This window comes from Talpa occidentalis, unplaced genomic scaffold (genome assembly GCF_014898055.3).
Source record: "Talpa occidentalis isolate TD23 unplaced genomic scaffold, MPIMG_talOcc4v2.1 talOcc4.14, whole genome shotgun sequence".
NCBI classification, from domain to species: Eukaryota; Metazoa; Chordata; class Mammalia; order Eulipotyphla; family Talpidae; genus Talpa; species Talpa occidentalis.
The window spans coordinates 75,481,129-75,504,065 of NW_023601433.1; the positions used below are offsets into that span (position 1 = coordinate 75,481,129).

Genomic DNA, 22,937 nt, shown 5'->3' on the forward strand with positions numbered 1-22,937 from the left:
TGAAAAGGAGGTGAAGCAGATTCAGGTGTATTTTCAAGGCTGCTTTCTTGCCACTACTGTTGCAGCAACAGGCCTCTGCAATACCCTCTTCTCCTGGCTGTCCTTAGTCCCAACTCCAGCCATGTCCCCTGCCCTCACCTGGTGAATGGAAGGAGAAGGCCCTCCAGCATTAATTAGCAGGGCTAAAGAGAATATGCTAGAGAGGCAGTGCCAGGCAGCCCTGAGCTCTGATTGTGGGCGGTAGCCAATGGGAGTTATAGAAAATTAAAGAGACTGTAGAAACATCACTCCTTTTGCAAACAGCGGCAAAGTAGGATTAGTAGGTATCAAGGATGAAGCAGCAGCACTAAACTGTAAGGAGACAAACTGTCTTTAGAAATTCTAGTCACTTCTAAATAAACTACCAGGAGAATGATAATTTTACTTAGATTCCTTACTTTGGTTACCATCCTTTAATCTGAATGCTAAGAAGAATACTGTAGATTCTCCCAAAAGTAATATTTAGTATCTGAAATTCGCCAATATCATTTTTTTTTTTTTTTGGAGCAAATCATTCTCATATTCTTTATTAGAAAATGCTAAATAACACTTTTGCTCTAGATAGTTGGTACTGGAATTCTCCCAAGAACTCTATTTTTTTTTAATAATAAATTTTATTTTTATATTCCCCATACAATTTCAACCCCCCCATTTTGACCCCAATCCCTCTCCTCCCTCCACCCACCCCCCCAAAAGTGTCTCTGTTTCATAGATTTTTGTTGATTTTGATTTTCACTTTCTTATAGTTATTCATTTTCCTGGTCCCTTATTTAAGTTTTCTAGATTCCTGCTATGAGTGAGACCATCCGGTATTTTTCTTTTTCTTTCTGGCTTATTTTGCTGAGCATGATCCCTTCCAGCGCCATCCATGTTGCTGCAAATTGCATGTGTTTATCTTTTTTGAATGCTGAGTAATATTCCATGGTATATATGGACCACATCTTCTTGATCCAGTCATCTATTTTTGGGCATTTGGGCTGTTTCCAAAGCTTAGCTATTGTAAATAGTGCTGCTATAAACATAGGGGTGCAGGTGTTCTTAAAAAAAAAAAAAAAAGAGCTTTGTGATCAAGTTTGTTATTTTGCAGGCAATTGTCTATAAACTTGATGTTACGTATAAATAGAAGTTTGCTGGTCTAACACTGAATTTGTAGTATGTCCAGCTTGGAAGTAAAATACTAAATTACTGAAGAGTGAAATTTTGTGAACTTCCTTCCATTGAGGTTTACGCTGGGGCTTTTTTTCTTTTTCTTTTTAAAGATTTATTTTCATTTATGCATACAAGAACTGGGGTGTAGGCCAGAGGTGGGTGGGGGGTGGTGAGAGGATTCACCAGAGACAGAGTAAGGAGCAGAACAGGCAGATCTACTTTAATACACTGCTGAGGGGAGCAGCAGGCAAGACAAGAGGGGTCTGCTGTGCAATGTGGGTTAGCTCCCTGGCTGGGAATCATACTCAGGCAGCAGTGGCTGGCGATAGCTTGATAACGCTGAGACGTTAACCCCTGGACTACCAGGGAAGCCCTTTCATTTATGTTTTTATTTCCAAATCTATCTTAACAGTACTGTCCTGGGTCAGTTTAAGTATCTGAAGTTAATCTGGCAATGCTTGTAAATGTTCTCTGGCTCATTCATTCATTGACTCTTTTGAGTCAATGCTGGGCAAGTCATTTATTCTCTGTTTCAGATTGCTTTGTTCTTCAAACTAGGACATTCTTTTTTCTTCTTGCTCAAACTGATCTGGATATCCTGAAGATCAGATCTGTTAGTACTAAAGAGTTCAATAAATGTGCGTCCTCTGTGGCATGTTTGCAAAAATATTTTGCTTGTATAGGGTGATGCTATCTTGATTGGTTATAACTTACTCTGAGTAAAGGTTGCATTTTGTTTTATCTCAACATATGTAGTCCATACTTAAGTTAACCTGCTACCACTCACATGCATTTTGAGTCTCTGTATATGTATGATCTTTTCCTTTTATATATTTTCACTGTACTCAATAAAAAATACCATGGTGGCATTTTTAAGGCCTGTCAACCTGGTTCTTCTCTTTATACCCAACAATGTTGTTGGTAGAGTCTACAATATTACTCATTAAATATGAGCAAAGTAGACAACTACACTCTTGTAAGTCATCCTTAGGTTGAGCCAGCACTTGAGTTATTTCGGGGTAATGCATTGTATTATCTGCCCCAGCACATGCGATCACAAGCATAGAACCTGAAGGGTGGAAGTTAGTTTATTCTTTTAGCGGTTAATAAGGCCTTTTATGGATTCTTCTCTGCCAATCCTGTTAAGAGTAGAATGAGTCAGGGAAGAGGGAAATGGGAAAATAACATCATTACCTTGTTATTCATATAAATCTTGACTGTTGAGCTTAGGTAAGCCAGCTATACTGTGACCACAGCTCTAGGTCTTAATCCACTTTGAAAGAAGTCAACATTACTGTTGGAATTCACCTGAGAAATTTACAAAAGCTTTTTTAAGACTCCTGACTCTCCTCTTAGTCTCATTTCAAAGTCTGAAAAAAGAACAGATTAGAAGTTTAAAGCTACTCTCCTATGTGCTCAACTTCCTTCTCATTGTAGCTGACTTCTTGGTGTGTTCTGTACTTGAGTATTAATCATGAGTCCTCAGAGATGATGGGGTTTAATTGCTAGATTAGTAGTAACAGGCTCACCTCTCTGAACTCTATTCTGTGAAACGCTTGTTAAGCTCATCATGTTTAACCATGAACATCATGGTAGTACGCTGTTGTGAGGCTGTGTATTTAGTATAAAGTAAAAGCCTGTCTTCTGAACTTAGACACAGTCTAGGAAGTGTGCATCTAGATGACTGTATTGGAACTTTATTCATAGAAAAGAATATTCCTCCTTCCATATTTGAAAATCCAGGTGGGCTAGTTCTCTGGCACTGGCACTATTCTTCTTCCTTACATCCTGAGTAGGACCTTTAAGCTGTATAATTGTGGCTGTGAATATTCAGAATCAGCCAGGGAACTAGACTATTTTGGGCGGAAAATTTTTTTAGACTTATAATGGATACTCTGATTATGATAGACAGACTCATTACTTTAAAAACGTTTTCATTGCCACTAAAGTAAGAATTGCTATGTGGTGGTATCTCTATGTGGTTTTGATTTGTATTTCCCTGGATATAAGGGATATTGAACATTTTTTCATATGCCTCTTTGGAGAAGTGTCTTTTATGTTCTTCTGCCCATTTCTTGACTGGATTGTTTACTTTGTTTTTGTTGAGTTGTGTGAGTTCTTTGTATGAGATGATATAATTCTTGATCAAAACTAATTCTCTCATTCCTCTTCATAATCTTTAACTGATGGATTTTTTTTTAAACTAAAACTAAATGTTATTTTACTATATACATATATAGTAAAAAATAGATACGTAGTACTTTTTAAAAAGTGATGCTTTTATTCCTTAACAAAGCTTTTACTCCACCTATTTTCAAAATGGCATTCATTTCTCCCTTTCTTCTGTTTTTGTCTCCTAGGGGAGCACGTAACGTCAAGGTTTAAAAATGAAGTGGAGCGAATGGGTTTTGATATGAACAACGCCTGGAGGATTTCCAACATCAATGAGAAGTACAAGTGAGTTATACGAGTCCCTGTGGACTGTATTTCTCAGCCAAAACCTTTATGGAAACCCCAATTCTCATGTGGCAGAACATTTGAACTTAGACTTTTTCTTTCAAATGGAGTATTTATTAAATCTAAATGCATGATTGTCAGAGTACTTTTTGAGCCTTTTGTTCACATTTCTATCACCACTGGGATGGAAACTGATCTTTACTTAACAGGCTCCTAGGACCTCCTTTCTACCCCTCCAGGCCTCTCCCTTCCAGTCACATGCTTGTCTGGATAATAATTGTGTTTACCTGTAGGCTGGCAGTTTCCATTGTTCTCATTGTCACTTGACATCATGTTAGAGGTAGGATTAGTGATTTCATGAACAGTGACAGAACACTTAGGAGCTGGCTTTTATGACTAATTTTAGTTTATCTCCTTCGGTAGGCATGAATATAATTCTGTTATTTAATACATTGACCTAAAACTGTCTTCACAGCTTTGATGATTTGACCATTATATATTAATGTAACCATTATTAAATATTTTTCATTACTGGTTTCCTTAAAAGATACAATAAATACTTTGGTGGAGGAGGGCAGTCAATTACTCTGATTTTGTGATCCAATAAAAAAAAAGTCCAGAGGACTTAATAGATCCTTCTTCTTTTAAGTTTTCCTATAGCAATTGAAAGCATTAACCCTTCTGTTTTCCTCGTCTATTTGTGACTACCACCAGAATGTTTCATTTTTCACTGGAAAAACTGATTACTGTATGCAGCTCTTAATATTGGCTAAGGAGTTAAGAACCCAGGGTGTTTTGTCATACTTTTGCCTGTTGTCAGTGACAAAGCAAAAAAATCAAGATGGAGAATCAACATCCTTTTTATTGTTGGCTCACCTAGTGTGTATGTGTCTCTCTCTCCCCCCCCACCCCCCCACCCCTCCTTCCTCCTCTCCATCTTTCTCACCTTTCTTGTTAGGCTGTGTGGTAGCTATCCACAGGAGCTCATAGTGCCTGCCTGGATCACTGACAAAGAACTAGAAAGTGTAGCAAGCTTCAGGTCCTGGAAGCGCATCCCTGCTGTTGTCTACAGGTAAGCAAGCCTGGCTAGACTCTGTTTGGTCTGCCACCCCTGCTGCTGCTAATCTGGGAAGGGAGGGAAGGATTCTGGGAAAATTTCCAGGCCATTCTCTGCTTCCTTATTACTAAAGCTGCTCTTTAGTCACACACTAGTACTTACTGCATCCAGAAAACTAACTGATGGTTCATGACATTTTGATAAGAAAAATTTAATAGAAAAGTGACTTGTCTTGGTATTTCAAAATCCTTCTGACATTCTCTGGGAAGATAATGTGCTTATTGCATTTAGCTTCAATGTTGGCCTTTAGATTGAGGGATGAGTCCTAGAAAGTGAGAATTGGGCGTATAGAGTTGAATCATTTGTTATTGTCTTGTGGTTGAAACATCGATATTTGGAAGAACTCCTTTTTAAATGGAAACATTTAGAGAACAAGTCTAGGACTTGATTGCATAGAAGATCTTAGAGATCAAGGCAGGAAAAGCCAAGGGAGGCAAGTTCTGAAAGGAAATGGTAATATGGTGAAGAGCACAGATTTGTAGTTAATTTTTTCTGATACTCCTTGCTATGGTACCTTGAAAAAGTTCCCCAACTCACGTCAGCCTGTTTCTAATTAGTAAAATGGGAATGATGTTTTTTGTATGTATGCCATGGAATATAAATGACTCTATAAATACCAAATTTCTCTAAGCAGTATCTGGAGTAGCTTGTATTCCTGAGGGCTGCTTTTATAATTCAGTGAAAAGTTCAGTTCTCATAGAATCATGTTAATTTTTAAAAAGTTATTTCTTCTTTGAAACTGTTTCAGATGTCATCTCTCTGTAATATTCATATTCTCTATTTCATTTTTCCCAGTTTGCAGTTTTTTTGTACTCTCCTTGAATTTGAGCTAAACCAATGACGTAGTTAGAAACTTTCAGTCATTCCATTGGAATGTTGTAGGAAAGGATTTATCTTCTTGTGGAATTCCAGCTGAGGCGTAACCAGCTTGTTCATTTTAATTCACTGATATAGCAAATTCTGGTAATCACCTAAATGAGAAAGATAAATAAGTATTTACTTCTGGCTCAGTGGAAAGATTTAAGTTTTTGATCTCAATTTTCATCACTGTTGTTCTCAGACATCTCTAGAAAAGTAGGTCACCAAATTTATCTATCATTCAAGTGATAATAATGACACAGGAATTAGAGAACAGTGAAAACTGAAAGGATTTATGAATCTTGTCAGTGATTGGCCTATTCAGGTGGGGAAAGCAGCTAGCTGTGCCCTCTAGCCATTAGTGGTATTAGGTGAACAATTCTGACATTTGTGGGGTTTGCTGACTTTGAGCATAAGGGGATAAGACTCATTTTCAAAGTAAGGGGCTTTAGGTGATTTCTCTTAGTTGACAGAGAATCCTAAGAGTGCAGGTTGAAAAACTTCTTAGGATAAATATGGTAAAATTTTTTTCTTCTAAATAGGACTTTTTAAAAAATCCCTTTCTAGAGACTATAGAATGGAAATTTTTTTATTTATAATTTCTCAGAATCTGCTCTCAGATGATAAATGAAAGTTTGTATTGGAGTCCACATAAAATTAGACTTCCAGGAACTGGCCTCTGTTCCAGAACACAGGTTCTAGAACACAGGTTCCAGAACACAGGTCTGAGCTTCATACTGAGTTGTTGATATCATTTGGGAGCTTTGTAAGGGGCATATTGAAGGATGTTTGGAGATACTCTATCCTCTCTGCTTTGCCAGCTCAGGTGGCAGGATACTTCTGAATCCAACATACATTTACTGAATTTAGTTGTCTGTATACCTGCGGTAATGATCCCCGAGATTGCCAGCAGCAGTTACTTGACAGCACCATGCTGAACTAGCACCTGATTAGTGCTTTTTCCTACTGTGATGAGAGTGCTTAATTGGATTTATTATTGGAGACAGAAATTGCTCTAGCACAGCAAGATGGTGCAAAGGGCGCCCATCTGTAGTGTAGTTTACAGCTCCCCCTTTGTGCATTGAGTGATTATTAGAAATTTCTAGTCATTTAGAGAGCTTGCCTAATACAACAGGATAGTTTAAACATTATGTATTTGTATAAAATCAAAGCACTCAGTGTTTTTAGTAGGGGACTTTTGCCATTGGACTGCTTAATTTTTGTATTTTTCCTGGTTCTGTACAATGATAGAAATTCTTGTTAGTGGTTTTTAGTCTTAATGTTTTGTTTTTATGTAGTCTAAAGCATATTAAAAGACAGCAGAAAATTTTACTGCAACAGCTCAGTTGTGATCTAGCTATTATAATGCCATGGCCCTTAAACCCAAGAACCAGACCAAAGAGTGCCATCTACTGTACCTCTTCGGCATTGCTGGTGACTCTACAGAGGGAGGAGAGGATGCTTAAAAAGGCCCTGCCAGTCTTTTCCAGGAAAGTGTGACTCATTGGTTACCCAGCACCTATTAAATGCTAGTAGGCACTTTAAAAATCAATGAGGTTTTGTTTCCAGGTGGATCCACCTAGTAGGTGAGCAAATTGGGTGTCTTGGTAAAACATAGTGCTTTCCATTGTCTTTCTCAGGGAAGATTTAAAGACTATAAGCAGGGCCTCCCCTGGTGGCGCAGCAGCTGAGCGCCGCGCTGCGAAGCTGCCGCAGTCTCTGCAGCTCTGGTTCGATCCCCAGCCGCCAGCGAGGGTCCCACATAGTGTGCAGACCTCTCCTGCCACTCCCGCTGCTCCCCTCAGCAGTGTACTTCAGTCCCCCTGCCTGTTCTGTTTCTGGCTCTGGTGAATCCTCTCGCCCTCCAGCACCTCTGACTGTACCCAGTGCTTGTATAAATAAATAAATCTTAAAAAAAAAAAAGACTTTAAGCAAGCTATTAGTTTCAGATGAATTTGATTAATTGCCAAATTTAGTTTATTGCTTATGGACTTTAGAATTTAGAATAAAAATCTTTCTCATACTGTTCTTCAAAGAACACAATAGAATCCATAGTAATTTCATTTAAATCCATTTGTGGTCCAATGCACTGCAGTTCCAGTTGCTCCTCCACACACCCTCTCCTTCAACACACCACCCAAATGCACTCTCCCACCCCCAGCCAAGATAGTGAGGGAACCCCTTCCTGAAGAAACTAGAATTGTCAAGTCAGAAGTTATTTGGGGAGACCATTCCAGGTAGCAATTCAGGTGTTGCACGCCAGCACTAGCTGGTGGACATTGCACTGCCTTCTCTTCATGCGGAAAGTGTGGGCAGGGAGGGTCTCCCAGGGTTGGGGAAGGGGAAAGAGGTGGTATCCATGCCCCAGATCCCTTGAAGAAAAGGACCAGAGAACCCTGGGCCAAGTCACCATAGCCTAGTTTGCTGTGGCAGGAGGTGCAGAAAGTGTGAAGGCCTCAGGTTTTGCATGTAGTCAGCTGGCAGGCTGGGGTTCCCAGGACCACACTACTCCATCCATGTCCCCTTAGACATTCCACTCTTCTTCACCAGGGCCTGGTAGGCTTTACCCTGGCCACTGGATGGCTGCATCTCCCCCAGTCTAAACCCCCCTCACCCTCCCACTCAACAGGCCTCAGCTGTGGTACTGCCAGGCAGGTGCCTCAGAAAAGGAAAATCAGGGTACCCCTGCTTTCAGCCCCCATCTCACATGCCTTCCCCACTCTCCCAAACCAAGTTATGGCCAACCAAGAGTTGGTTGACACCTGCTTGGTTGACACCTGCCTCAAGCCTTCCTTTCAACTCATAACAACCAGCAGTTCTCTCCAGTGGCACTTGAGGAGGAGCAGAGGCTGCACTTCTGGTAACACTCTGGGGGCTGCTGTTAGGGCTGCTTGTACCCAGGACCTGGCTTTGATTGGGCAAAATGAAAAAAGTCAGAGAAGGAAGTAGAGACACAGAAAAGTCTAGTAATTTGCCCAGGATCATACTGTTGATGCCACAGTTTTTACAAATTGAAGATTTGTTGCAAACCTGTGTCCATCAAGTCTGTTGGCGCCATTTTCCCAATAGCTCACTTTGTGTCTCGTTTAATTAAGTGGTTCTGCTTCTCTGATCAAACCCTGACTGACATAGCCTTTGGGATTTAATCTTTCTGAATCACTTGGACCACTTCATTCCTTTTCCACAACCTCCCACACTAACTCCACCCCTTAATGAGATAAAAGCTGCCTTGTAAAAGGGACAGATTCATAAGAAGTATGGTTGGTAGAGATCCAGATGTGGCCCTGTCATGTGGATGTGTAAACTCTGATCTTTATGTTGCTGGCAATTCGAGGAGCTAGCTAAGATTAGGCAGAGCTGTGGAGTATCTCAGTGGGATTCAGAACCACTGAGCATTATTGCTTTGCTGAAAATGTAAGCTTAGAGGGAATATTTATAGGCTGTTTTTAAAAACTTATAACATATTCTCATTTGATATTTTTTCAAAGTGAAAACAAAAAGTATCTGAGCCATACATATGTGTTATATGTGTGTAGGCATGTATATGTTTAGAAACAATTTTAATGAGATATAGAGTTGAGAGACAATTAAATTATTTGCTTATTAACTTTACTAGCTTTTTATTCTGCTTATTTATTTTTATAATGGACTGGTTACTTCTGTAACTTTTTATTTTTATTTATTTATTTATTTATTTTTAAATAAATTTTATTTTTATATTCCCCATACAATTGCAATCCCCAATCCCTCCCCTCCCCGCCCCCCACCACCCATAGAGTGTCTCTGGTTCATAGTTGTTTGTTGATTTTGATTTTCACTTTCTTATAGTTATTCATTTTCCTGGTCCCTTATTTAAGTTTTCTAGATTCCTGCTATGAGTGAGACCATCCGGTATTTTTCTTTTTCTTTCTGGCTTATTTCGCTGAGCATGATCCCTTCCAGCGCCATCCATGTTGCTGCAAATTGCATGTGTTTATCTTTTTTGAATGCTGAGTAATATTCCATGGTGTATATGTACCACATCTTCTTGATCCAATCATCTATTTTTGGGCATTTGGGCTGTTTCCAAAGCTTAGCTATTGTAAATAGTGCTGCTATAAACATAGGGGTGCAGGTGCTCTCTGGAATTGATGTTTCTGTGTCCTTTGGGTAAATACCTAGGAGTGGAATTGCTGGATCCTATGGAAGCTCTATGTTTAGTAGGTCGAGAAATCTCCACACAGCTCTCCAGTGGTTGGACCAGTTTGCACTCCCACCAACAGTGCAGGAGAGTTCCTTTTTCTCCACATCCTCGCCAACATTTGTTGTTGCTAGTTTTTTTAATATGTGCCATTCTCACTGGTGTAAGATGGTATCTCATGGTAGTTTTGATTTGCATTTCCCTGATTACAAGTGATGTTGAACATTTTTTCATATGCCTGTTGGCCATTTGCTTCTGTAACTTTTTAAAAAATAATTGTAGCAGGGCCTCTCTGGTGACCTAGAGGTTAGGACTCAGCGCTACCACCATTACTGCCCACCATGACTGCCTGAGATCCAACCCCGGCCAGGAAGCTAACCTACATGGCGCAGCAAACCTCTCCTATTTCACCTGATGCTCCTGTTTCACCTGCTGTTCCCCTTAACAGTGTATTTCAGTAGATCCACCTGTTCTGTTCTTCAGTCTGTCTCTAGTGAATTCTCTCAGCATCCCCCTGCCCCCCAAACCTCTGGTCTATACCCCAGTTCTACCCAAAAAATAAATTAAAAAAAAAAACTGTAGAGACATTTCATATATAATTAAACCCTTTCAATGTGTACAGTTCAGTGATTTTTTTTTTCTTTAGTGTAATCAGAGGTGTACAAGCATCACTACAGTCAATTTCAGTCATTTTCACCACCTCCAAAAGAAATACCAGACCCCTTAGTAGTCATTCGGCATTCCCTCTCCAAATCCCTTAGCCCTGGAGTATCAGTGTTCTACTTTCCACCTCTATATAGATTTGACTGTTCTGTACACTGCATATAAATGGACTGGCTTTCTGCACTTAGCATATCATACTCAAGTTTCATCCATATTGTAACATGTATTACAACTTTATTTCTTTTGATTGCTAAATAATGTTTTACAACTTTTTGTTAGAAATGCTTAACTGAAATTCCTAATTGTGAATACCTAGGGTTTTAATAACATATCTTAAAGTAGACTATGAATATGATTTCTGGTCTTATTTCTTGAAAAAGAATCTGTCAGAGTATGGCTTATGCTATTCCTTTCCTAAAGAATATTGTAGCCTAAGGAAAGGTAGCTGGTTCATTGTACTACCTGTGTATAAGAGTGTTTTGTGACTCATGAAATCCTAGAAGATTTTGTAAAGCAGTTTACTGTGGATCAGATAAGCCCTTCAGTCTCAAATGTGGGATCTTGGTTTGAAAAGAATTCCCAAGCCAACCATGAGTGCACAGTGCTACGGTGGGCCCTCAGAAGTCAGTGAGAAAAGAAGTATTTCTCTGTCTCACCATCTGTTACGTCAGGATATTCAGGTGCTATATTAAAGAGGAGAGATTATGCTTCATTATTGAGTAGCAGAACTAGTATACTATTTTTTTTACCTGATTTCCCAAAAATAAATGTAAAGATTCAAGCATTTACTTTATGAATGTTAATTTGTTTTCTCTAAGAGTATTCATTTATAATAGGCCATTATAGCTTAATTTCTTGGTAACTCTACTAAGGTTTCTAAATTGGTATAATTGAGAAAGATCCATATAGGTTTTATTTTTATTGGTATGCAAGATTTCTCTTTTGAGAGGACTTGAGGCTAACCCATCACTTACTTGTAGTCATTAAGGCATTTAAAACACACTGCCTAACTTTTTGTATGAACCCAGGACATCTGAATGTATTGTGTATTATGTCTTGTTCCCTGCACAGGCACCAGAGTAATGGAGCTGTTATTGCCCGCTGTGGACAGCCAGAGGTCAGCTGGTGGGGCTGGCGAAATGCTGATGATGAACACCTGGTACAGTCAGTAGCCAAAGCTTGTGCCTCTGACTCTAGATCAAGTGGCAACAAACTGTCAACTAGAAACAGTTCTCGAGGCTTTCCCAATACAGGAGACCTTTCTGATGTGGAGTTTGGTAAGGTGTTCCCTGAACCCATGGCAACAATTTTAATTTGAGAACATTTTCTTGAAATGACCATTTCCTTATAAGACAATTTGTTTCTTAGAAGGGAGCAAAATTTCAGTGAATGGGATTGTTTGAGGAGTCATCAGTTTTTTGACAAAGAGCCAGAAGACCCTTTGTTTCAAACTTGGTTTAAGAGGACAAAAGTGCTTGTCTTTCTTGCCAAGATAATTAAAAATGTGTGTGTGTGTGTGTGTGTGTGTGTGTGTGTGTGTGTGAGAGAGAGAGAGAGAGAGAGAATGATAGGGGAACTTCAGACCATGGTGGGGGGCGGGGGAGGGAGGGTGGCTTCGGGTAATCAGACTTCATTAAAGGAATGTAGATATAGAAAAGAGGTATAGGAGATTGGGTGATGTGGATCCCCATGTGTGCTCTGGCAGTTGTTTTTAGAGAGAAAATCTTCACCAACTTTTTATAAGTAGTCAAAAACAGAGGCCCATGTATCAAGGGTTTTGGTGAGGTAGATTTCACTTGAAGGTTGTTTTTTCCCCTGTAATGTGTGCCCATGTTTTTATTTTGCACAATTCTGGGAGAGACAGATTCATTTAGATTTTTCCTCCCTGCTGCTGATGTCTCTAGATTCTTCTCTGTCAAATGCTTCAGGAGCAGAGAATTTAGCCATCCAACCACAGAAGCTTTTGATTTTGGATGCACGGTCCTATGCAGCAGCTGTGGCAAACCGAGCCAAAGGAGGAGGCTGTGAATGCCCAGGTGAGGTGTACAGTGCTTTCCCTGCCCCAACACACACTTTATCCTTGTTAGACTAGCCACTCCTGAGACTTAGCTCTCAACTTGAAAATGAATGTCAAGCCATGCTCTTCAACCTATCATGAGAGAGCTGGAGCTTTTCTTTGGATTGTTAATGTTACATTCTTTTCAGAGAAGAAATGGAGGAGGAGGTACAATGAAACAAATTTCCTTCCCTGGTCCAAACTTGAAGTGATAAGGAAAGTAAATTCTCTCCATAATAGGGCCTGTTGATGTTTGAAAACTGCTACTTTAGTGGCTCAGTTTCTTAGTCATATAAAAGCTTTTTGTTGTCTTTGACAGTGGTTATGCTCATCACTGGCCTCAGAAAAACTCCTCACAGGCTTCCATTTAAAAAACTTGGGGTGGAAATTGAAGCCATGAATACAAAACTCTAGTAAAGCAGCTCTGTTCTGATCCATAGCATTACTGTTGTTTGAATGCTGTTTCTTTAAGGAGAGATCCCTTCAGTGCCAGTTGTGTCCTGGTAGAGCAAGCAAAGGCACCAAGCTCTTTCGATGTGGTGTAGGTTGGAAATTAAAAGCAGTTTAACAGGGTGGAATTTGAATGCATGTTCTGCCAAGTTCTTTTTGGAGATTCCAGAGCTGTAAGTTAAGAGTCCCAAGAAGTAAACCTGGGATGAGATGGAAATATATAGATCTTAACAGTTCTAGGGCATCCCTGGTGGCGCAGGCGGTTGAGTGCAGGGCTGTGAAGCTGTCTGCAGCCTCTGCAGCTCAGGTTCGATTCCTGGCCAGGGAGATTCTTACATGGCGCGGCAGACCTCTCCTGTCTGCTCCCCTCAGCAGTGTGTTTTGGTTCATCTGCCTGTTCTTTTTTTTTTTTTTTTTAAAGATTTATTTATTTTTATTTTATTTATTTATACAAGCATTGGATACAGTCAGAAGCGCGGGAGGGTGAGAGAATTCACCAGAGCCAGAGCGGGGAGCAGAGCAGGCAGAAGGTCCGAAGTACACTGTTGAGGGGAGCAGCGGGCGGCAGGAGAGGTCCGCGCGCCATGTGGGACCCTCCTCCGGTGGCCGGGGAGCAGCCGGGGATCGAACCGGCGCTGCAGAGGCTGCAGGCAGCTTCGCAACCCAGCGCTCAACCACTGAGCCACCGGGGAGACCCCATCTGCCTGTTCTGTTCCCCACTCTGTCTCTGGTGAATCCTCTCACCCTCCCACACATCTGGCCTGTACCCCGATTCTTGTATAAGTGAATAAATAAATAAATAAAGATGGAAATCATGCCTTTAAAAAAAAAAATAACAGTTCTATTTTGTGATTATCTCCTCTACAAATCCAACCTTTCTTTTTGGAAAAATAGCTAAAATTCAAGTACTGTTTTCTTCTCATAATAGAAGACTGGGCTAATAGGCATTGAAACACTGCAGTTTGATTAGTCAGCAGCTACAATGGGTTTGTTTTACAGCTAGTTTTCTGCTTTTAAATTTGGCCATGTGGGCTTTAAATTCATTGTACGTGTGTTCTCTTTATCATTATTCTCTCCAGAGTATTACCCAAACTGTGAAGTTGTATTTATGGGGATGGCAAATATTCATTCAATTCGGAGGAGTTTTCAGTCTTTGCGATTGCTGTGCACACAGATGCCGGATCCGGGAAAGTAAGACATTGGTTTTGACTTTAATTTTGCATTGCTCTTACTTTATAAAAAGTGAGTTTGGAGGTAAGGTCTTTCCTTCTATTACTTGGTAAACTTCAGTTTTACTTTCAGTATCCATGTTACTCTTTTCTGTATTAGGATCACAGCAGTGCCAAGGAGGAGCTGAGAGAAAAATCCATCTCTTTGAAAGGTTTAAAAACGTTCAGCACAAAGCACTTCTCAGCCCTCAGAACAGAAGTATTGCCTCCTTGCTTTTCCTGAGACCTTTTCCTTCTCTTTTGCATTGTTTTTGGCCCAAAGTAATTTAATTTTTTGGTTTCTGATATTTTGTAGTGACTTGTCTGCAGTGAATGGAGGTGTTTTACCATGAAGAATCAAAATTTGTCATGTTCTAAAAAGGGTTAAACTTTCTTTAAACTTGCTATCAGTTTCCTCGTATATTTGGTTCTGATTTCTGAAGTGCCCTCTCATTTACTAAGAACATTACCATGAATTTTATTACTTATTAAAATGAATGGCTGGCATTTTCAGTGAGAAAGGTGCAGTGACACATCCCCCCAAAAATACAAGTTGGAATACAAGATAAAGTAGGTAGACTTTTCTATAAAACAAATATGGGCACATAAATATTTTAAAGCCCCTATGTTACTTTAAATAAGCCAAAAATAATGCCAGAGAGGTCGGAATTCTCTTTTCTGGTACTATTTCCTTGGGTTCTGTTAAGCAGATCTCATGATCACACCAAGTTTTGCAGCTTTCCTTATTTGATTTACAAAACCAAAAGACTTCCTGAACCACTTGTTCTAACTCCTGATAGCAAATGATTAAATTTATCAATTACAGTCAGCCCAGAGGATGAAGCATTTGTCCCTGGGGAAAAACCTGACCAAGAAATAAATTTGCTGGTCTGCTTTGGGGAGTTAGCCACTTGCATCTGCTACATATTTCTGGAACTTAGCTGGTAACACGTACTCTTCCCTAGAGGTGGGGTATGGAAAGATCCTGGTTGAGGACTCAAGAGATCTGTCTCTAATTGACTGTGTGACTTGGTCAAGTGACTTAATTACTATGGGTATCAGTTTTCCTATCTGTAAGATGAAAGAGATAGGACTTGATCTCCAATATCTTCCATGTATTAAAATTCTTTCTTAAAAAGATATGTTTTTAACTTGAGTCAAAATGGTATGATTAGCCTTCAACTATTCCAAATGAATGTCAGGATTTTATTCGAGAAGGTTTGTCTGTAATTGGCAGAAAATCATAATGCAGTGCTGAAATAACCTTGTGAATACAAAGAAGCTATTGCAATGCTGGAGATCAGCTATAAGCAAGCCGCCTGACACTAGTTTGTGGCTGTACAGTGTGGTACATTTCTAATCCAGTTTGGGACTAGGAGAAGGGAATGTGGAGTCTCTCAGATTGGTTGACAGATTTTGGAGTGCAGTTTCTCTGTCAGGCACAGACAACATCAACTGGTGTATAAGAATAGTTCAGTTATGTTTAAGAGAGCTTACACTGCTTCTCTTATTCACTTACTCATTTTTCCAGGGGCAGGAGATAATTTAATATTTTCTCTCCTAAGCTTTATCTTTTAGTTTCTTTCAATACTGTGAGGAATGAGAATAAACAATTGATGCCCTAGCAAAAATTGTTTTTCAGTTACCTACTTAGGACATAGAAAATCTAGACATTGAATTTAAACAGCAGAAATCTTGACTGTAGGTGCTGTGTTGCGGGTACTGCTGTACCTGAGACATAGTGTTTGCCCTCTGAGGATCCAGAGCTTGGTTGGTAGACCAAGCCAATCCATGTGAAACCAGTGCTTATGCACAATATTCTGTTTTTGTTTGCTTGGAAAGCCCCTCCTTGGAATAGTCTCAAAATTAATACTCATTCCCAAAGGTTTAATAGGCCATGATAGCTTAGTCTTCCAAAAGCCTTCTCAGAACCCCATGAGAAGTATTTATTTCCTTCTCTTACTCAGTATTTGAAGGACTGGACTGTGGTCTTAATTATAAATCTGATTGTATTTTGGAGATTTGGGGAGGGGAGAGCGGGTTGGGAGTTGGAATTCATAATAGGGCACAAGAAAAAAAAAGTCTACACAGTTAAAGTGTGATTTGCTTGTGATTACTCCCAATGGGGTGGTCTTGGACTATACTTTGTAAAGGCCTTTTGAAAAAAGGTTCTTCTAAATCCCTGCTGAATCCACTTTCTGTTAAACCCAGTAATACTGTGTGGCAATTAGTGTAATGATATGGATGAATCTAAATAATCAGTTTGAGCCCATCCATTGTTAGTATATATTCAGGACTTGAGCAATGTTAGATGTCAAGGAGTGGTAGCAACTAATGTTGTCTGCACCATTCTTGTATGTGGCATCTTGTGTAAACATCTTGTAATGGGCATATTTGAATTTTTAATTTTTCTTAAAATTTTTTTCCCCCCAAGAACTTGGGCAGAATGCTATCATTCAATATGAAATACCCTTTGTTTCACGTCTCAGAAGTAACTGCATTTTCTTCAGAAGGAGATTCTAGAGAAAACTTTGCTTAAATTACTTTTCTTAAAATGGGTGTGCCTACTACCAAAGGCCGAAAAACATTAAATATCAATTTTCTGGGAAATTAGCAATAAGATTTTTGAAACAAAAGGTGATGCTATTAATGTGCTTTTTCTAAGATTCTTCTCTATTACATAGTAAGACTTGGGTTTTATCCTTGTATCTGCTTTATAAAGAAAAGGATTTTTGGTTTGTTTTGGCAGGGGTTTTTTTTTTGGGGGGGGGACGGAAAAGTCTTTGGGAGTTACTTTTTAATTTGACAAGTATTTAGCATGATACATAAATTGTAAAAATGAGCATTTCCTTATGTTTTTTTTTTATTTTAAATAGTTGGCTCTCTGCTCTTGAGAGCACAAAATGGCTCCATCACCTGTCTGTGCTTCTGAAGTCAGCACTCCTGGTCGTGCATGCTGTGGATCGGGATCAGCGGCCAGTGTTAGCACACTGCTCAGACGGCTGGGACCGCACTCCCCAGATCGTGGCATTGGCTAAGCTCTTACTGGACCCTTATTACCGAACCATAGAGGTACATCCAAAAAGTAGGATTTGGTACTTCAGGATGAGTGGAGGAAACCTCAGAGTGGGTTTATGCTCTGTTTTGCTTGTGGTGATTAGATCTAAAGGAAGTAAAATTTGTTTTAAAATCACTGCTCCTTACCTTGCACTAAATTGTCATAGTGCCTACCAGTTTTTATACATCCTAAAATGGGGCAGATTGTGAAAAATAGACATTGAAGATGTAAATATTTTGTAGTCTATCTACTTGGAAGAGTTTTTGTTGCCTCAGTAAAATGTGGCTACATAAGGATCTCAGCATTTTTGTTTCGGTAATAGATTGTCTAGATGGTATCACAGGGTTTTTGGTAGGGAAAGCGGCGTACTCTGAAATAACTTGTTAAAGATTTAAGAAATACCATAAAGGTATCCTAAAATATATGTGAATGTGGGTGGGGAAAGCTTTTTACACCATAAACTTGTAACTATATATCACAAAAGATAAAACTTAGAGAAATTTAGGGGGGAATGGCTTTTGTATGGTAAAGAGGTTGAAAATGTAAATAGACTCAAGAAAGACTTAGATAAATGCTTGATTAGTAACTTTTTGATGCTTAAGGGATAGAGTTGAGGAAATTGGGAAATCATCCTAAGCATGTGGACATGTGGAACTTTTGTCTGTGGCACTGGGTCAGGAGCTCCTGATGGGCTTAGTGGGAGGCTGTTAAAAGGGATCACAGTTGGAGACAGCAGACTCGGGTCTGTTGCATTCTGGATAGATGAGCACAGATGGTCTCTCCTGGGTGCTTCTTCTACAGGGTTTCCAAGTCCTTGTGGAGATGGAGTGGCTGGATTTTGGCCACAAATTTGCTGACCGATGTGGTCATGGGGAGAACTCGGATGATCTCAACGAGCGTTGCCCGGTGTTTCTGCAGTGGCTTGACTGCGTTCATCAGCTTCAGAGGCAGTTTCCTTGCTCTTTTGAATTCAGTGAAGCATTCCTTGTGAGTCTGGGCTTGTGATTCTTTGTTTTGGGGGCCTTGTCACATGAAATGGCAGCCTTTTAAGAATTTAATACCAATGTCATTCTCCCATTTTTAATTTAAAAAATAGTGAATTTGTTTAGTCAGTGAATTCCACATGTGCTAGATTTACAAAAATCCTTGAGTTGTTTTTAGACTCACTTTTTAAAGGGGGCGATAGAAACCCTAACCGTGAGAAGCAAATAGAATGTCCTCTGCTTCCTTTAGTCCATTTAACAAACCCCTTATATCTGTCTCATGCTCTCTGCTTCTCTGCCTTTTGCTCCAACTCCTGTCACCCTCCTCTCCTCAACTGCATGGCTCCAGCAGTTTGCCTCTTGCCTTTTACATTGGCATGTTCCCCTCTTTACTATATCATTACCATTAGTATACAGACATAATGTAGTGCCTCCTACCTCATCAAAACCCATTCTCCATCTTGTATCCTCCTGTAATTCTTGTTTCTCTATTACCTATCACCGCAAAGGTCCTCAAGTCTTCTATATTTACTATCTCAAATTCCTTTCCTTTTGCTTTTAAACTACCCCAATCAGGTATTCATCTTACCAGTTTACCAGAGCTATTCTGGTTATGGTGATTAGTGACCTTCACATTGCTAATCCAGCGATCAACTCTTAGTTGTTGTCTTTCATCCATCATTAATATTTGGCACAGTTCAACCATTTCATTCTTGAGACACACTCTTTAGTTGACTCCCAGCATTCACACACTCTTAGTTCTATTCTCACCTCACCAGGTGGTCCTTTCTGTCTCTTTGCTGATTCCCACTTATCTCCCTAGTTGTGAATATTGGTATGCTCCAACCTCCAGGCTGCTTCTCTATCTGTACTTCCTCTCTGGGGAACTCATCCAGCAATCCAGTGACTTTAATTTCCCTTTAGAATTCCCATATTTTTGTATCTTCAACTCAGACCTCTTCATTTAACTCTAGACTTACATACTTAACTGTGACTACTCTGCATCTCCACTCAGATGTCCTAGTTGATTCTCATGTAATGTGTTTGAAATTTAGATTGTGATTTCCACATCTCCTCACCCCAAAAACTGATCTTTCAGAATTCTTTCATTTCATCAAGTGACAACTCAGTACTTCCATTTATTTAGGACAAAAACTTTATATCACTGAAGCATCCAATGAGGGGAGGGCCCAGGGGAGGTGTAGGAACCAAGAGGGAAGCAAGCAAAATGGACTATGGAGTAGACGCTGGGTGATTTGGTGGTGGGTGCCCTATAGTGGTGATAGCTGATAGAGAGAATCCTAATGTTTCCACAATTAAAAAATTAATAACAAATTAGTCAGATATAAAAGAAAAACAACTTTCATCCTCTATTCTCCTCTTTTATACTCCACATTCAGGCTGTCAACAGGTTCTGCATCTCTTCTTTCAAAATATATCTAAAATTTGATTACTTATTGTTACCTCTACTATTGGCCACACTGGTCCAAGCCATCATTCCTACTCCAATTCCACAGAGTTAGTCCAACAAAGGGATTCTTCAGAACAAGTAGACCTCGTCATTCCTCTGCTCAGAAACCTCCAGTGACTTTCCACTTTATAGAAGTCAAAAGTCCTTAAAATGCCCTGTAGGGATAGCCTAAAGGTCACCTGTCTAGCCTTTAATTTCTACCATTGTCCTGCCTGTGTAATGTCATTAAATCATACTGACTTTTGTTCCTCAGAAGTCACAAGCATGCTCTCACCCAAGACCATTGTGCTTGCTGTTGCTTCTGCCTGGAGCATATTCCCCAGATAACTTCATGACCTGCTTTCTCACTTCAGTCAGGTCTTAGCCAGTGAGACCTGCCTACACTGCCTCCCATGTACCTAGTCCCTCTTACCCTGTCTTACTGTTGTCCACAGCACTGATCACCCCTCTTTCGCAACTAGTACAAATTCCATCAGGTCAGGAGAGCTATCTAATTGTTGTTGTAAAACCCACACCCACAGAAATGTCTGGGACATGTGAGATGTGAAATAACAGTTTGTTGAATGGAAAGAAGTGTGCTCTCAGCTGATATTTGGGTCACACTCTAACCTCCTCCTGTACCTAGATTGTGTGCTCTTTTGCTCTAGTGAGGGTGGCTATTAACTTGGTTGATCAGAGACTGTTTGCCAGAGAGGCGGCTAGTATATAGGTAATTTAGTTCACTTGTCCTTAACCAAGTGTGAACTCAAGTGTTGTCAGGGATGTTGAGGAATGTGACTGAGTTGACCTTCCCCAGAGAATATGTATCCTGTTGCTTCATTTCACTTCTTTGGATTCCCATAGGTGAAACTGGTGCAACATACCTATTCCTGCCTCTTTGGAACATTCCTGTGCAACAACGCCAAGGAAAGAGGGGAAAAGCATACTCAGGAACGGACATGTTCTGTGTGGTCACTACTTCGGGCAGGCAACAAGGCTTTCAAAAACCTACTGTATTCCTCTCAATCAGAAGCCGTATGTATCCTTCAGCCTTTTCTCTCTTACTAAAAGGAATCTGGGGGTGGGAACATATGGGAACCTATTTGAGTAGTGACCATTTTCTCGAAGGCATTCTCTAGGTGAGTTGGTCCTATTTTTTTCTTACCACACTGTCCTGAGAAAGGCCATTTTTTTGTGGTGATGTGCTAACCTGCTTTTGACTACTCTTTTCAAAGTGACTTGATTAACATATCTCTACTTTGCTGCTCTAAACATGAATCTTTTCTGATATCTCCTTCAGAACTTAATTTATTCCTAGTATGTTCTGTCTAATGAGTGGAAGAGACACTTAAACTGTTCCCTGAATGGCTGTAGATAGGTCAGAAGGTGCTGCATTAGACCCCCCAGCACCCATCCACTGTCAACAGTCCACTATATCCACTGCAGCTTCTGTCTCAGAGATCAGAAAACTGTGACATGAGCATGTGTGTCTGATTCTTTGCTCACATGGAAAACTGGCAGGCCTCTTAAAACTTTGTTCCTTAAAGGAACACCTTCTGTTAAGCAGAGGAAAAGAAGCATTTAAAATCTGTTAATAGGGCCTCCCCGGTGGCGCAGCGGTTGAGCTCTGGGTTGTGAAGCTGCCCACAGCCTCTGCAGCACCGGTTCCATCCCCGGCTGCTCCCAGGCCACCGGAGGAGGGTCCCACATGGCGCGCAGACCTCTCCTGCCGCCCGCTGCTCCCCTCAGCAGTGTACTTCGGTCCTTCTGCCTGCTCTGCTCCCAGCTCTGGCTCTGGTGAATTCTCTCACCCTCTGGTGCTTCTGACTGTACCCAGTGCTTGCATAAATAAATAAATAAATAAATCTTTTTAAAAAAAAAATAATAAAAATAAAATCTGTTAATAGTGGTAATTTTCCTTTTGTTAGAATGCATCTTAAATTCTTCAGTCAAAAAGAGGCTAGTCTGGGCATCCCTGATGGTGCAGGGGTTAAAGTCTCAGTGCTGTCAAGCTATTGCCAACCACTGCAGCATGATTTGATCCCCGGCCAGAGAGCTAACCCACATGGCACAGTAGACCTTTCCTGTCTTGCTCCCCTCAGCAGTGTATTTCAGTAGATCTGCCTTTTCTGCTCTCCACTCTGTCTCTGGTGAATCCTCTTACCCCCCACACCTGTGGCCTGTACCCCAGTTCTTATATGCATAAATAAAAATAAATCTTCGAAAGGAGGCTAATCAGAGGTTATATTGCTTTGTTGCACTGTGAATGTGCTGCTTACTACATTTAATTAGTCAAAGGAAAGACTGAAGCTAACTACTTCTCTGTCTCCTTCACTGTGCCTACTGGGGAAGTAATATAGGAAGGAAAGTCCCTCCTTTTCACCTGATTGATTTAAATGATCCTATAAAACAGGCTTGACAGTGCTTCTGGAAGCCACTTTTTCGTATGACAAAATAATCACCATCTAGTGAATGACTCACTTTCCTATGCAGTAAAAACAACAAATTACGCTGATGAAAGTCATTTATTCAATAAAGGTGTCCAAAGAAATAATTCATGAGAAAGGAGTTTTTAAAAATCGTTTAGATTTTCATGCCTGTAGGAGCCTTGCTGGTGAAAATGTTATAAAAAAAAAAATCTTTAGTCCTATTGCTGGCCTTCTTAGGAGAAAAAGACTTGTGTCCACTGATAGTAACACCTTTGGAAATTGTGCTAAATCTTTTGGGTGTACTAGCTTGGTGCTTATTCTCGACCCTCATTTCTAAAAGACTCATTTACATCTGTACCCTGTGTACTCTCCTCAGGTACTGTATCCTGTGTGCCACGTGCGCAACCTGATGCTGTGGAGTGCAGTGTACTTGCCTTGCCCGTCCCCATCCACCCCTGTGGATGACAGCTGTGCACCATACCCAGCCCCTGGCACCAGCCCTGATGACCCGCCCCTTAGCCGGTGAGCCCAAGGTTGATGCCAATGCCTCAAGTCCTGTGTGGATGTATTCCTTTGTTGGGATGCACCCAGGGATGGTCAGAGACCACAATGTCGTCTAGCTCCCCATATCTTTCTTTGAAGTTTTTTCAGGGAAGTTATAAGGGTTTCTAGCTATGAGACCGTAAATAAGAACCTTATTTCCTGAAGAGTGTTGGACCTGTTAATACATGGCCCTGTAGCATGTACTGAGTAGTTTTCTCACTGATGAAGCAAATCCTCTGGGATTTTTGTGACCAACTGCTCTGTGGTCCTTCTTCCCTGCCATGATTTGTCTTCTTG

At 40.3% G+C, this 22,937-nt stretch overlaps 1 protein-coding gene across 6 annotated transcripts in view; it reads left to right on the top strand.

Annotated features, from left to right (window-relative positions):
- The window catches only part of MTMR3 (myotubularin related protein 3), a 119,797-nt gene that overhangs the window by 86,038 nt on the left and 10,822 nt on the right, over nucleotides 1–22,937 (top strand). For all 6 annotated transcript variants that reach the window (XM_037510861.2, XM_037510863.2, XM_037510864.2 and 3 more), the window contains 9 exons: nucleotides 3,549–3,645; nucleotides 4,604–4,717; nucleotides 11,535–11,740; nucleotides 12,368–12,499; nucleotides 14,049–14,160; nucleotides 17,054–17,249; nucleotides 18,037–18,222; nucleotides 20,533–20,703; nucleotides 22,474–22,619. In XM_037510861.2, coding sequence (XP_037366758.1) covers nucleotides 3,549–3,645; nucleotides 4,604–4,717; nucleotides 11,535–11,740; nucleotides 12,368–12,499; nucleotides 14,049–14,160; nucleotides 17,054–17,249; nucleotides 18,037–18,222; nucleotides 20,533–20,703; nucleotides 22,474–22,619 — 1,360 coding nt within the window. The remainder of the gene's footprint in view (nucleotides 1–3,548; nucleotides 3,646–4,603; nucleotides 4,718–11,534; nucleotides 11,741–12,367; nucleotides 12,500–14,048; nucleotides 14,161–17,053; nucleotides 17,250–18,036; nucleotides 18,223–20,532; nucleotides 20,704–22,473; nucleotides 22,620–22,937) is intronic.